This window comes from Mytilus californianus, unplaced genomic scaffold, assembly GCF_021869535.1.
Source record: "Mytilus californianus isolate M0D057914Y unplaced genomic scaffold, xbMytCali1.0.p SCAF_7, whole genome shotgun sequence".
Taxonomy (NCBI): domain Eukaryota; kingdom Metazoa; phylum Mollusca; class Bivalvia; order Mytilida; family Mytilidae; genus Mytilus; species Mytilus californianus.
The window spans coordinates 74472466-74488763 of record NW_026262723.1 but is presented as its reverse complement, the minus strand read 5'-3'; the positions used below and the strand labels follow the sequence as shown (position 1 = coordinate 74488763).

General features: G+C 32.9%; 1 protein-coding gene across 1 annotated transcript in view; it reads right to left on the bottom strand.

Moving 5' to 3' along the window:
* Window positions 1–3816: 3816 nt before the first annotated feature.
* Window positions 3817–16298, bottom strand: part of LOC127710241 (uncharacterized) — a 77011-nt gene continuing 64529 nt past the window's right edge. The window contains exons 20-27 of the mRNA XM_052216008.1: window positions 15743–15903; window positions 13611–14277; window positions 12671–12803; window positions 11633–11880; window positions 10392–10566; window positions 8430–9644; window positions 7523–7635; window positions 3817–4769 (exon numbers count right to left, since the gene is read on the bottom strand). Of these exons, the coding sequence (XP_052071968.1) occupies window positions 4599–4769; window positions 7523–7635; window positions 8430–9644; window positions 10392–10566; window positions 11633–11880; window positions 12671–12803; window positions 13611–14277; window positions 15743–15903 (2883 nt within the window). The 3' untranslated portion in view covers window positions 3817–4598. The remainder of the gene's footprint in view (window positions 4770–7522; window positions 7636–8429; window positions 9645–10391; window positions 10567–11632; window positions 11881–12670; window positions 12804–13610; window positions 14278–15742; window positions 15904–16298) is intronic.

Genomic DNA, 16298 nt, shown 5'->3' with positions numbered 1-16298 from the left:
TCATACATATATAAAATGATAGATAGACAACATCATCTATGCACGATATGTTCAACAGGAGTATTCTACATAGTTCTATGCTACCAAATCAAAAGTTTATATAAAAGAAAGAAGTCAAAGGTTTCCCATCATAGTTTAGTTACATATTTTTTTTTGTACCTGAGGTCGTTGAATATAGATCATTATACAAATAAGGAGATGTGGTATGATTGTCAATTTAACAACTTTCATCCATGCTTACTAGTAACAAACCACATTTGCAAAGTTGAATAAAAATACAGTTGATATCTGGTATTTATTCCTAAAAAGAAAATGCCCAACTATATCAAACAGTATTTGACTATAAACCTAGATAAACAAGGTACAAACTGGACATAATGCACTAGTTCATAAACAAGTAAGAACAATCACCTTCATATAATGCTCAGAATATGACATTCATGAAACTTGTTCAATATCATTAGAGAACTCTTAATCTTAAATACTGGAAGCCACCTCTGATAAGTACACTGTACTATGCAAGATAATGATATAACTGGACTAAAAATACACACAACCTGTAATTAACTGCCTTTACAGCGCTTTCGCGCTTTGATTGTTACCTGCAGTTATTGTTACATATGCGATTTATGTCTTTTTTGTGTGTAGCATCATGATACTTTATACGGTCTTCGTGTCATTCCCCCAATAAAATGTTTTACATTATATGAACTAATTCATATGAATTGAAAATTATTCTTTGAACATAGCAATGACAAATTGAAAGCACATTTATACATATTTAGAATTTGGTGGCACACATTTCAGATGGTACCAGTCAAGACACCGGTCCCAAACTCTAGACCAACATATGCACGCCTATACTGCACTCTAAATAGTTCATTATGCGTGTCCTTCATTAGAGATATCTTGTTTCTTTTATCATTTCCAGGACTCACTTGAAAAATACTTTTGATCCGATTGAGATTAATGTTCTCGCCGAGCAATTTCGTTGGAAGTTTCTCAACTGGAGCAAATTGTTCCTGAATAACAATAATGAGTTGTTTAATTGATTCCTATGGCAAAAGTGAAAGTCAATACATGTGAAAGTTTAATCATGTTAATGTTTTTGACATGTTTAAAATAATTTAACAGGTTGCTCGCAAATCAAACAATTTTTTTCATACCTACATTTTGCGGGTAACAATAACTTCAGGTAACAATACATTATTGTTGCCTGCAATTTTCGTATGAAATCGGGTCCCTGTCCGGAAATACATTTGGGGTAATCGTAGCCAGTGCCTTTAAGTAATTTGTGGCAACTAAATCTTGACTTAATAATTTACCAGTAATACACAGATTACGTCCATTGAAATCCAAAACGTCACTACAGACACAAGCATAGCGAACAAGTTGGGATAAATAACCACCATAAGATGGTTCCAAAGGAACATCACCGTCCAAAAAAGGACAATTAATAATAAGACGAAAAATCGTCCCTTTTGTTGTATTTTTTGTGTAGTGTTTCCTGTGTTACTTGAACTGAAACTGAAATATCTAAATCTGGGAAAGGACAGTTGACTCTGCAGCTTTTTTCTATTGCGCCCTTTACTTTAACAACACATGATCTAGATAGGCATAAGACATCTAAGGGGAAGGGGATGAGAGTTTGTATATATATGTATTGATGTAAAACTGATTATTATGTGTACCCCGCCTGCCACCATAACCCACTTTTTGTATCTGTACCAAGTCAGACTATTGCTTACTAGACATATAATCTAAACTGGAAGCAATTTCTGATTTGTTCTCCTACAAAATTCCTTATTCAGGGATACAAAAATAATCATCAAGATAACGGTAAGTGTTGTTGAATTTATTAACGCTTATGTCATATAGTGACACCACAACTAAATTTTCTGAACTGAAGTATTCAGATTATATCACCCAAATTATTTATTTATCAGTAGAACAAATTTAGTTTGGAAAGAATTTTAAAAAAGTTTTCCATTTCAGAGGCTAATTAATCGTTCGAAACACTTAAGGTCCGCCTGGCTAAGTTGACTTTTGCCCTATTTTAAACGTTTGGAATGCTTTTCAACTTCATATCTGATTTGGCCTTCAATTGTTTCGATTTGAGAACAGCTTATGTAGACGAACTGCGTGTCGGGCGTAATTTTTTACAAACCTGGTATTTTTTTTTATAGTATTTACAACCACAGGGTCGCTGCCAATATTTGTGAACGATTTCCCCAAAGGTATCAGCAGCCCAGTAGGATGCACTCTTGTGCTGACATGAAATGTCATTAATATGGATACTATCTGAATTTACTGTTCATAAATAGCTGAAATCGTCCGAAACACTAAAATTTTTCGACCCCGGTCATAGATGGTCTTTTTATAGATCTGTTTATAGCTTTTCATCTTCGTAATTGTGTGGACCTTACATATATTTTGATCCGAGCGCCATTGATGAGTCTTTTGTAGACGAAACACGCGTCTATTGTACAAAATTGTAAGTCTGGTATCTTTGATCAATTTTTACAGACACTAAGTCGATGACACTGCTGGTTGAAGTTTGGAACTTTCAAACTATCCGTGAACAGGAAGTGGCTGCTCTGCAGATGTAAAAATTGCATACTCACTACAAGAGGGTCGTAATGGGGCTACCTCCATGACGAATATCGATAAAAAAAATCTTGCCAAATTTTTGGTGCATGACGATAAAAGTACACTTTCTTTCAGACGATAAAAAAAATCGACTGATTTTGACGAATCACGTTAAATTTTTTTCCCAAAAATAAAGGTAACGATAACTATTTGAGACCTCTGACGAATCACGGTAAAATTTTAACCAAAGCATCCCTACCCTCCTACAACTCATCACTATCAAGCTGCATAAATACCAAATATAAAAGCATTCCCTTCCATAGAAGCCAAGAAAAAATTACGGATTTTTTTTCATTTACAATGAGTGTTGTAAACTATTGGCAAACAAAGAGTGACAGCACTGCAGAGATGTTAAAGTTTTTACAGGCTACAACTCATCATTACTAAGCTGAAAACCAAATAAAAAAGTATTCCCTTCCATAGTTGCCAAGAATAAAATGACTAAAATTTCCTTGTACAAAGGGTGTTGTAAAAATTTCAAACTTTTGGCAAACAGGAAGGAAGTGGCTGCTATGCAGATGTAGAATTGCATACCCGCTATAACTTATCATTATAAAGCTGCAAACCAAATATAAAATCATTCCCTTCAAAATGAGCCAAGAAAAATTTGGCAAGCATTTTCCTTATACAATGAGTGTTGTAAAATTTCAAATTGGCAAACAGGAAGTGGCTTCAATTGAAGACACAACAGTTCGATGAACGTTTTCCTAGTACAATGAATATTGTAAAATTTAAAACTATTAGCAACCAGCAAGTTACTGCACGGTAGATGAAAAAAAATCTTATATGCTACACTGAATCTACATTATGAAACTGGAGACCAAATATAAAACTATTCCCTTTCAAAGAAATCAAGAAAAGTTTGACGAAAGTTTTCTACCCATGGTAGACAGACGGACAGACAGAAAGGCTGCCGGATGGAGTCGAGCGGTTACTAGACTTACTTGCGCCTTTGACGACGCAGGTAAAAAGCAATATGTTTTATTTGCGCCAATAAGACTGTCATACACCTGTGCCAATGATTGAAAAATGTATCGTATTTTATTTAGATATGTACTTAACAACTGACTTCCCGTCTCCTTAAATCTAATTCTGTATTGAACTAACACTTAATCACATATTTTTAATTGACTCGACAAGCTTACTCCTAAGACATAAAACAAATAATGGAGTGCATTTGCTTTATTCTGAAATTAGACTTCATTGCTTAAATATATATGAAGCACGTGGTATAAAACTTCTACTAAATAGATATGACTACAATGTGCACAAAATGACAAGGCCAGGAGCCTTCAGTTGAATATGAAAGAAAAGTTTAATACAAAAATAATCAATTATATTATTATCTAATAAAAAAAATTATAAAACCTTGTAAAAGACCAAAAAGTGAAATATATCAAAATCGAACCCTCTTTTTATATTTAGATGTTGTTCATATTAGACTGGTACATGTATGTACAGTTTAAATTTATCAAAGATATTCTACGTTTGAGGGTCTGGATGGGGGATACTTTATTTCTTTTTTCTTTAATTTTTTATACCATTTTATCTATTCTTTATTTATTTTGCACATTATTCTCTATTCTTTTTTATTTTTGCATTTTATATTTCAGTATCCCATTATTCTCTATTTTGTAATACTTTTGCCTATTTTTCTCTTTTCTTTATCCCTATTATTCTACACTGTATTCCAATTATTCTCTATTCTTTAAACCCCATCCAGGCTTTCATGTATATCCCGATTAAAAAAATGAGTCTTCGTTTTTTATGCAGGGTTTGTCTAAGAAAAATTTCCCTGTATTGCGAATTATATCTTATAATATAACAACTGCATTTGTCCACACGCAATACTATCTTATTTCGTAAAGGAACATTTCATACACAACAAATGTTAAAACAAGAAAAACAATTCAATGTGAATAAATGTGCCAAGGAAATTTGTACAGGTTTTATAAATATCCTTTATAAAACTCGTAAAATCCTTCATTGTCCTTTGCTTCTGTCCCATCTGGTAAAATAATTTTTACACTTTGTGCCGTTAATGGACGTGATTCAGGTCTTAAATCTAATTTTGCTGACACATCTTTGTTTCCTCCATCTTCTTGCGCTGCCAGGCTATCCTGAAAATAAACAAATAATGGTTTGATATATTTGTAGTTTTATTCTCCCCGCTTTCTGATCGGGTGGTATTTAGTGATGTCGTAGTCCATCTGTCCGTCCGTTCGTCTGTCCGTCCGTTTGTTCGTTCGTCCGTTCGTCCTTCCGTCCAATTATTTTATCTACAACTGTTCCAGAATCTATTGACAGAATTTTGTGAATTTTTCACAGAGTCCTACTCACATGATGTAATTTCACACCTTAAACTTAATTTCTTCATCCGAATATTTTTTGTGGTTTACTTTGGCATGACATTGACTGTGTATGGGTTATCATTTCGGCAGCTTTGCTCACAGTATCTCTAGTTTAATTTTATAGGCCATTAACTGTAAACGACTGTTTTGAAGTAGACTGTTATTCGTTAGTCCATCAACATTTTTGCATTTCATACAATAACTCAAATTATTTGGTTGTCGAATATCATAAAATTAACACTTCTTACAAATATTACATCTGCCGTTTTAGGATGAGAACTTTGTTTGGGAAAGTTGATTTTATCATATTTCTTATGATACCTTCACTAAGTTCTGGTCGTATTTGATGGACCTATATATTATACAGTGTAAATTGAAACTGTCATTTGCTTCAAGCATCACCTATGATGAGATATTGTTTGAAGAAATGTAGTGTTATGCATGAAATTTTACACTGCTGAATATACTAACGGAATCTTAATTCTTTTAATGAGGATCCCACACAGCAGCACTGTACATGTATATTGGTACTGGTATGAAGTTATGAACATATTGTTTAAAGATATTTGCAATTACAATGAAGAATAATTCGCTCATAAAATTCCTTCGCAAGATTTGGTCCAATTTGATTGTTTAAGTCGTACCAGGTATTGGATCTACAAATATTTGTCCTCGATTGTCAATGAAGAGAATTGGGAAACAACGAACTGTGTTGTTTTTGTCAAGCCTGCGACTAATGTCGTACAATACAAGAAAGAGGTTTGCTAACACATGCTAATCGGTCGGAGGCATAAGTTATTAAAATAAGGAGAAACAAAATGGAGTTGCTTGCCATGTTGTTTTTAAGTATGGATAGTCAAAGAAAGGATTTTACCAGAGTGGATTAGCTCACCTACATGTAAAACAAGGTAAGACCAACATAGTAGTGGCCAGCTGAAGCCCGCCTCCGGGTGCGGGATTTTCTCGCCGTGTTGAAGACCCATTGGTAGCCTTCGGCTGTTTTCTGCTCTTAGGTCGGGTTGTTGTCTCTTTGACACATTCCCCAATTCAATTCGCAATTTTAGTGTTACGTATGTGGAAAACAAATGGAAAATTTTACATTCAGAGCAAGAAATGAACAAAAATATCCAAATTATTTATCAAGTGCCTGCAGTGATGTACATGTAGCAACACAAATCGTGGAAAAACGAGATTGTGGCTCATGTGGATGAAGTATTTTATAAAGGAAGACCAAATCTTGATAAAAAGTTGGCATAGTTAACTTCAGCTTCATCTATTAGAACTCTTGGTTCAATATCTTCATCGTAAGGAGCAAACTCTTATCATGGCAACGAAATCATTATAGGAAACGTAGAAGAAACGCTATTTCAACATTGGAGGAATCCGCAAAATTGGTTCTTGGCTACTTCTTTAATAATGTGAAAAAAGGTATGACTTTACGAATTAAACTGTTTACCGGATTTGTAATAACATAATCAACACGACGGGTGCCACATGTGGAGCAGGATCTGCTTACCCTTCCGGAGCACCTGAGATCACCCCCACTTTTTGGTGGGGTTCGTGTTGCTTAGTCTTTGGTTTTCTATGTTGTGTCATCTGTACTATTATTTGTCTGTTTGTCTTTTTATTTTTTGTCATGGCGTTGTCAGTTTGTTTTCGATCTATGAGTTTGACTGTCCCTCTGGTATCTTTCGTCCCTCTTTTACCATCATCTTAAAGATTAATATAAAAATTAGGAGATGAGGTATATTTCCAATGAGACAACTATCCACCAAAGTTCAAATAAAGTGGATGTAAGCAATTATAGACAACCGTACGGCCTTCAACAATGAAAAAACCCCATACCGTATAGTCGGCTATAAAAGGGCCCGACATGAAAAAAATGAAACATTTCAATTGAGAAAACTAACGGCCTTATTTATAACAAAACAATTAACGAAACACAAATATGACAGACATGAACCAATGACAAACACCGAACTACAGGCTTCTGACTTGGGATAGGCACATAAAGAATGTGGCGGGGTTAAACATGTTTGTGAGCGCTCAACCCTCCCCCTAACCTGGGACAGTGGTGTAACAGCACAACATAAGAATAAACTATAAAAATCAGTTGAAAAAGGCTTAACTCATCAGATCAATACAAAGCAGAAAAACATCAAACATAAAACACAGACCGGACGTGGCAGTGTATTTATCCATCCCTCATACCTAACAACAAAAAAGGACACTAAGTACAGATATGGGAGTAGCAGTTACTGACAGCTAGTTCAAAGCCAACAACAACTAATAAAAAAATCATGTATCTCAAGACTAAAATATCAATCAGTACACATTCAACACCGAATGGATTTAGTGTAAAGATGTCATTAACAGTCAGAGAAAAAAACATGACCTTATTTTCTTTTGTTTCTTGAACGTACATAACTCAAACTAAATTTTGATTTCACTTTTCCAAACAACAATTCTGATTTTCCGATATATAGTAATTGACAATATCAATGATTACAACTTTTCCTTACCTTTGGTTTTACTTGTTCATCATCAGATTTAAAATCACCCAATGTTTCTCGTATGAGCCCCAATACGTTCGACGTATCTATATCATTGTTGTATTTTTGTCTTCCTCTGTGACCTGTAAGGAGATATATATATATATATATTCATATTGACCGTTCGTACCAATATTGCATAATCAAACGATAGCAATTTATATAGTGAAACTTTCCTTTTAGAAATTTGCGATGATTTTCATGACCACTATTTTCATTTAAATTTTCTCCTCTATATAACATAAGATGTGGTATAATTGCCAATGACATAACTATCCACTAGAGGCCAAATGATGTAGATGTAAGCAAATATAGGTCACCATACGGCCTTCAAAAATGATTAAAGCCCACATCAACTTTATCTTTAGTATTTAAAGTGGCAATTGTTCCTCTTTCACGAAAAACTTCTTTTGTAAATATTGCATGAATAATAAATAAAAGAAATAGTAACCAATATATCCATGAAAAGACATTCAGAGTTCAATATTATACAATTATAGCCTTTGTGTGAGGTCGATACGAGGTTATATCGACCTAAGAGAAGCATATTGACTGAGGACGAAGTCCGAGGTCGATATGCTTCTCTGGGTCGATATAACATCGTATTGACCTCAACCAAAGGCTACAATTGTTATATTATTAATCAACAACTATAGCATGAACAATGTAAAATTGGGGATTTCTAGAATCTATTTTTAGTAACATGCTGTATGCCCTGTGCAATATGCTGTTTTTGACCTACGAAAAGCTAAACACAACAGTATTGGCGTGCAAACTGAGCAAATACAAATGTACATGTGATCAAGTTTTAACGAATCAAAAATCCTTAAAAATATTCGATTAATAATATAATTATATATAAGTACTATATACATACTATCGTTGGTACGTTTTGAAGTACCGGAGCTAAAATGAAGTCCCACTAAACTTAGTATATCTTTTACAGTTGTTTTCACTAGCTGCATTATGCCAATAGTATCAGCTGCTTGAGCATATCTCACTTCAGAAATACTCTCGTTCAGAATGGCAGAAAACATTGTCATTAAAGTAAATATAACAAAGAAAACGTAAACAAAGAAATATAATTCTGCGAATGCTGGTGAAGCACTAATCATTGAATCCAAACTATTTCTGCCTATCAATGTGTTTGTTAAACTCCCAAATGCTATAAACATATTTCTGTATTCACGTACAGTCGATCCAAATAGTAGATATCCAAATCCAACGAAGTTGAAGAAAACACACATAAACATCACTGCAAACTGGCATATAGGATTTGCTCCTTTTCGCAAAACTTCCGCAACTTCTGTCAGCTTTTTGTTGTATTTTAACGCACTTAGAATGCGTAGAGTTGCCGCAAAACAGAGCCCGCCAAGAATACATGTGAATATATATTCCCAGACAACAATATGTTGAAAGTTGATGAACGCATCCCTGTTTTCGTTAAACTGCTTCATAGCCTTTCTTGTATAGATATATTTGAATATCCACACAACAGTCGCAGCATAACTCAGTATGCATAAAACAATATCAAGACCATTCCAAAAATTTGTGAAAGTTTTTCTGCAGCCTTGTAGCCGAAATTTTTTAATTAGTTTGTACGTTAAAACAATAATGATGATTAGGTAAATGATGTACAAGATTATAGAAAATGCACCCGTAGCATCAGTTATTGTAGTTGCACGAAAACTTTGTGTATCAATCCAATTATAAGCGCCTCCGTTTTCTGAAAATTCGGCCAAATAAATAGTATAGGAAAATAAGTTTAAATTTGGGTTAAAAAGAGTAAACTCTACAAAAACAGCACGCGTAAATCTATCAATCCACTTATTTGCTGTAAGTTCTTCAATGGCATTGATAGTTAAAACTTTTTCTTTATGAAAATTTTGAATAAACCCTCCACCACCATAAGTGTTGTATAAACCAGTGATTGAAATTCCCCATATTTCATCTGCACCGGTATACTTCCAAGCGTTGGATGTGTATGATGATATGGGACCTATTGGTACCATGAATGATTTGTTCTCTTTGTCAGTATTATATGCAGGCACACAAACACGACTTCCAGTTAGGTCACCAAAAACACAGTCATCTGAAGATAAGACAGAAAAATGATATTTTAATTAAATTTACTTACCTACGGAAATTATAATATCGAAAATCACCATCTTTTGACAATATCTTCTAATGTCTTTACGTATTTTTACATCCCAGGCTTCGGAAGCACACAATTTATAAAGTGTTATTTTTCTTCTCCTTCTTCTTAATGTGAAAACCGAATCTGACATTCGATCAGATGAACTATTTTTTTTAATGAAAGCTTTACAATTTCATTGCTAACTGTTTAAATTATTATATTAGTGAAAGCAACTAATTAAATATAATAAAAAAATGAATTATGAGTAACTCAGAAAATAAAATACCCAAAGCAAGTCTATCTAGTCGCATATTTTAGACATTGTATAAAAAGAGGAAGAGGATGCCAAAGTGGAAAACAAATACACACAACCCATAAGTTACAAGACAACACAAAAGTCATGAACACAAACAACAGTCAACAAAACTCATTTATATCTTTGTTTGTGTCATTATTTCGTTACACTCGATCAAATACAACACCAGGCACAAGGTGTAAAATACTTTTTAAATGTATTCCTTATGTTTGTTCAGAGTCTTAAACTGAACTGGATATTGTATGGTATTTTTTGTACTTTTGTACTGATCTTTAAAATATTATCAATTTCATTATCATCATCTATCGGATGAGTAATCTGAAGTACAACTTATTTACATGTAAATATTAATTATGTTTGCTATTGTCGTTTCTACTGTTATTTACCTTTATTTGTTCGGACCTGGCGAAGTCTGACTTGTCCAACACGAACATTATCCATGTCAGCTACATAGTATTTGTCATGGGCGCTGATGCCTTTGCCATTATATTTTTCAGTTGGATACGTAAATGGTATTAATGTTTGTTTAGTCCAATTTGCAAATGCTTCCTGTGAGAGAACCTATACAAAAAACAAAAACACGATTTCTGAATACAAAACATACTAATTTGTTTTTATAAGTACTTGATTTTTCTCTACTAATGTAAAATGTGATTGAACTATTTCACACAAAACAAAATTACCTAACTCCAAGGTAAATAAAAAAAAATAGGAAGTCAATAAAACATGACAAAATCAAACGATAGACTATATCAACCAACGGAAACGAATGGAAAACAACTGTTATATTTCTGACTTGATCTGCGGGCCTGTTAATTATTTTATTTTGTCGTTGTAGAGTATTGTTCTTGTTGCTCAGTCTTCAGTTTCTAGGTAGTGTTTTGTGAACTTGCTTGTCTTTCAACATCGATTTTCATTTTTTTTTGCCATGACGTTGAGCTTTTCTTCGACGTAAAAGTTTAAAATTTCTCTTGGTATCTCCTGCCACTTTTTTATGAGAGTTAAATGTTCGAAAATTATGTATTTTTTATATCGAAACTCAAGAATGCCTTGAGCGATGTACTTCAAACTTCACCAAATTATTCAAATGGATGTCTGATAAGCGTACGTGTTTTTACGTTTTGTTCTGATCGAATATCATGAAAATCATTACAATGAAACAGCTATTAAAAATCAGTTTTTAATCATCACTGAAAACCAAGCTTTTTTCCCTGTCTTACGAAAACTCAAGTATACTTTATCGAAGCCTTATCATTTTTTTTACAAATTATTTTCTTAATTCAATAACATGTTTTAAATCACAAACAATGACTACCCTTAGTGATTATTGGATCTTAGTATCATGCGATCCTAGCTTATCTGTTTATGTACATTTACAATCTTGGATTGTTATGAAATATATTCAATACATGTTTGTATTATTGGTTCTTCAAATATGAGTTTCCACCTTTCCTTTGAAATCAGTCGAGAAATGTCAACAATTGAAAACAAAAATATGTATTTCTCTACTGCCATGCTAGTAATGAAGTTTGTTCACAGCTTAAGAAAATGTAAATTGTGAGTTTCATTGACTAGCTAAGGAATTTTAGCTGATTGAAAGAGGCAAAACACGAAAATGACATCTTACTTTAGAAAATCCAAACTGACTTTTACTGCATGCATATAGGTAGTTATCGATGCTTGCTTTCTGTCTATAAAATCTATCATCTCGGTTAACGTAGCTGATTGAAAATATTACAGCTGCAAAAAGTATTTGCAGGATAACCTCTATAAAGGCTTGCTGGGCAATTTTCTCTTTCATTCTTTTGATTCTCTGATGTTGAAGTGCATCCTCAACAGGTGGTCCTGATTTAGACATTACTTCCATTCTAAATGCTGGAAAGAATTAGATATGTTTAAGCAATATGGACTATATAATGATGGGATGGGTGATGGACTAGTTGTTTCTGTCCAGTGGTAAATATTACATGCACATTATGACAAGAGTTGCTGATGAATTATGAATATGAAGTCAGCTTTGTACTAGACCAACACGCCGAAACAGATTTGTAACGTGCTAGAAAGAAGTCACAAGGTTACAGATCACAAAAAGACAAATTATTCAAAGCTAACCAATTGTTGCTCTTACTTCTAAATGCATCACGTTTAGCAGAAACGCAGCAAGACCAATCTCCAAATATTTGATTTGAGGGGGATTGGGGATAGAAACCGCAATTTTTATAAGTCTAAATTGAAAACAACGTTCAAACCTATGATTGCGTTGGATAAAAACCGCAATTTTTATAAGTGTGCATGCAAAACAAATTTCTTGGTAGAGGGGTCTAAATACTGCACAAACAACATTTTCCAAAAGACCAAAAAAAGGAAAAAGTATATATATATATATTAACTAAAAAATGTCAGTCTAAATTGTTCATATACAAATTCCATTGTTATTTAATAACACGAAACGGTATAAATTTTACTGCACCAGATGAGTATTTCGAAAATTAAAATATCTTCAATGATATTCGAGACCAAAGTGTTTGAAAATTCAAAATCTATATACACACTCTGAATAGCTGACAAAACTCTACTGTTGAATTATTGAAACATTAAAGTCTGATTCACGACTGTATTACATGATTTTTATGTAGAAAGAGAGACAATCTTTATTTAGACTTACATAGAAACTGTTTTGAATTGTTTTCAGTGCTGTTTTTACATTGCTCTCGTACAGAATCTAAATCAATCTTCAGATTTATATCATCTGCTGGTTTTTTAATCAACCATGCAATAATCAGCGCAATTATCAACACCTGAAATCAATTTTTTTGAATTAAATATGGTATAATTAGGGTATGCAACATAACTCTTTTTAATAAATTTTAGAATTAAAAAAATGTTATTTAGTTTCTAATATTCCTTGAACAATACAATTATTCATCGATGCATATAAATATTCAAACATGCACAATGATCTTGTATTAATTCTTAAGTTGCTTATTGTGAACATTTTAAGTCTGACGGGTGTCACATGTGGAGCAGGATCTGCTTTCCGTTCAAGAGTACACGAGATCACCCCTAGTTTTAGGTGGGGTTCGTGTTGCTCAGTCTTTAGTTTTCTATGTTGTATTTTTCATACTGTCGTTTGTCTTTGGTCTTTTTCGGTTTTTGCAATGGCGCTGTCAGTTTATTTTCGACCTATGAGTTTGAGTGTCCCTTAGGTATCTTTCACCCCTATTCTACGGAACAATATAGTTTGTTTTATTGATGAGTTAAAAAAGTGAAAGTTTTGCTATTGCATTAGTATATGCTGACAGAAATTTTAAAAACCAGTTTAGTGCACCAACCATTTTCTCCTTGATAAAGCAATGATCCAATACGAATGTGATGCAGTATTCATGCTTTTAGATGGAAAACACTTGAGTGGATTTTTTTCGTTTTGATGCCGTTTTAGACTTTGCGCTGAATAGATTTTGCAATATAAATAGTTTCATATATTATATTATTATAAATCTATAAACAGTTTCTTCCAATTGTACAAAAATAGCAAATTCTGTATATATATATTTTAGCTATGTATACATTTTCCTTCAAAAGATGTTTCTGCTGGAATTGCTCACCTTCAATGGATCTACAATAAAGAGAGATTCTACAAAGGACAAAACGAATGTTGTTAGCCATTCTTCAGATTTATCTGTACCCCATTCCATACTGTAAAGTAGCATAAAGAATGCTGGAACAAGAATGGACAAAGCAACTATTGTCCATGCTATGTAGACAACCCAAAAAGGATATTTTGCTTCTTCTTCCATAGTAATTTCTCTCGATTTAATAACAGTTTTATCTGGCTTTCCATCTTTTACAATTTTCTTCTTCACTCTTGTATTCTTAAATAAGTATGTAATTATCATGATAGGTACTACTGTAATTAAAACACCAACTACAGAAATGTACGCTGTTTTCAAGGAAAGCCGGAGTTTTCCAATCCGTACCGTGTCCGCAATTACTGTTTCTTCACTTTCTGTTTGAAAAAACATTGCATTTGTAATCATGGTAAGTAATAGTAATGACATTAAACAGGAAAGTCTTTGTACTCGGGTAAACAAGCTTCTCTGAGGTCTCACCACTATGGAAAGCCAAAGATGGTTTTCAGATATATTTAGACGAGTTTGTTGTGAAAAGACTGATTCAAATCCAGCGTTATCTTTATCAAGGACTGGCAATAACCGATCAATCATTCCGTCATCAAGGTCAAGAGCCAACCATCGGTCACTAAGGAATACAAATCTAAAAATTTACAAAAATCATTATAAAATCAATCAGTTTAGATTTAAAGGGTTTGTAAGATAGCACATTCCACTTTAAAGACTGTATGTGTAGCAATGGTTCTTGATAGTTCGATTTACAAGATTAGGGAAATTGCCATTTACTTTTTTATCTTTATTTTTTTCATATTTTGGGACTATTCAATTTAAATGTCCTCGCTCCCTGTTATGAATATTGTGTTTAATGCATTATCAGATGAACTAGCCTGGGTGCATAAAGTCATTTATTTAAAAACATTTGACACATGCATGTCCTGTGTTGTTACTAGCACATCAGTTTTCATCTCATAATCATATAAAAAATACCCGTGGTCATCTTTTATTTAAGGGAACAGTAATTTACCGGTGTACTAAATAGATACAAATCAAGGTAAAAACAAAAACCGAGGGAATCGCGTGAACTTCAAAAGAAGAGATATCGAGTCGGAGATCGCCATTTTCTAAATTTCGGACTTTGGCATACTGTCCACTCCTAATCTTCCTGTACACTATTACACATTTTATGATGTCTGCTTCAGCATTGTTTAATATATGTACTTATTTTCATCGAAGAATATAAATTAATGAGTGGTAGCTCTCCCTACATCTGGTATCTTTTCTTTTAAAATCATACTTGTTATTCTTATTAAGTGAAATTATCATCAATTAGATAAAATTAGCATCTTAATTTTTAAATTATAAATGACACTTAACTAAAGTTATATAAAACTTATTTTATCCTAAAAAGATTTGGTCGATTTTAATTTGGATATTGTTTTTATAAACTTTGCAGCGATAGAAAGTTAAAAAGGCATATCAAATAAATGAATGCATCTCCATTATGCACATCTCTGGTTCCTTGTCCGGGGTAGGCTATACTCCTGGTCCTTTCCTGTGTTATCATCTATTCGTTGTTGTATTAGGTTTTGGATTTTTTAATTTTTTGGGCCTCGAGCAGCACTAAAGAGACATTATTGGTGGAAATGAACATCTGGTGTGGTAAAATTAAGGTTATTACATAAAATTTGGAGATGTCACATTTTTGTACACGAATGGGCATTTATAAAGATTTCATTGACCGTTTGTTTTATCAATTTTACGGGGCTACACCAAACTCCCATTTGTATACTGTATACGTATGCAAATTTTATTATTCAGAAAAAAGATTTCCAAAAGTATGATTTAGGTAAGTTATACATTCCCAATAAACTTCGCCGCGATATAGCCTTTTTGTGCTTATGCGACGCAAAGCAATCACAAATCAATCAATCAATCTTAATAAACGTATGGTAGTTGGTGCATGGTCAACTTTAGATATAGGGAATTTTCGTTATCAATAAGTCATAATACGCTTTAATTTGAATAGTGACCACTGAATATGATTAAAATATTCCAGGTAATATACCTTGAATGATAATCTATAAATATTCTACACTATGATACTTTACTTCTCTTTTGTTTGTATATCCTCAACAACTATTTGATGCAAATACCATGAAGCGTCGTCATTTTCCCCACTATTGTCATGCCACACTCTAACATATGTCAGCCCACCAAGACAGTCAGGTGTCGCCATTATGTAACTCTTCACGGTTTTACTCTGTATACCCTGATAATAAGTTTAAAATTTGACATTCTGTGTTTTCTGAGTACAGTTTTTAATTACACATATATTGTTTTCTTCAGTATTATGATGAAAAAACGCTTTAAAAAAATACGTTACAAATTCCGAGCTAAATCCTTCATCGGATAAGATAATCTTCAGAAAAGATATCAATTTATATTTATAATGATAACATTAGTTGGTGATTATTTCTTGAAGTCATGATACCAGCGGAATTTTTACAATTGTAATATTAATGTAGATACCCAAGATATTCCTGTTTAAAGAAACTGCTCATGATAACATCATATATAATTATATCGTAAAAATACATAATAAACCACTCTTGTACATAAAACCGTTGGAATTGAAAATTTGTCTAAAAACAACATATATTGACT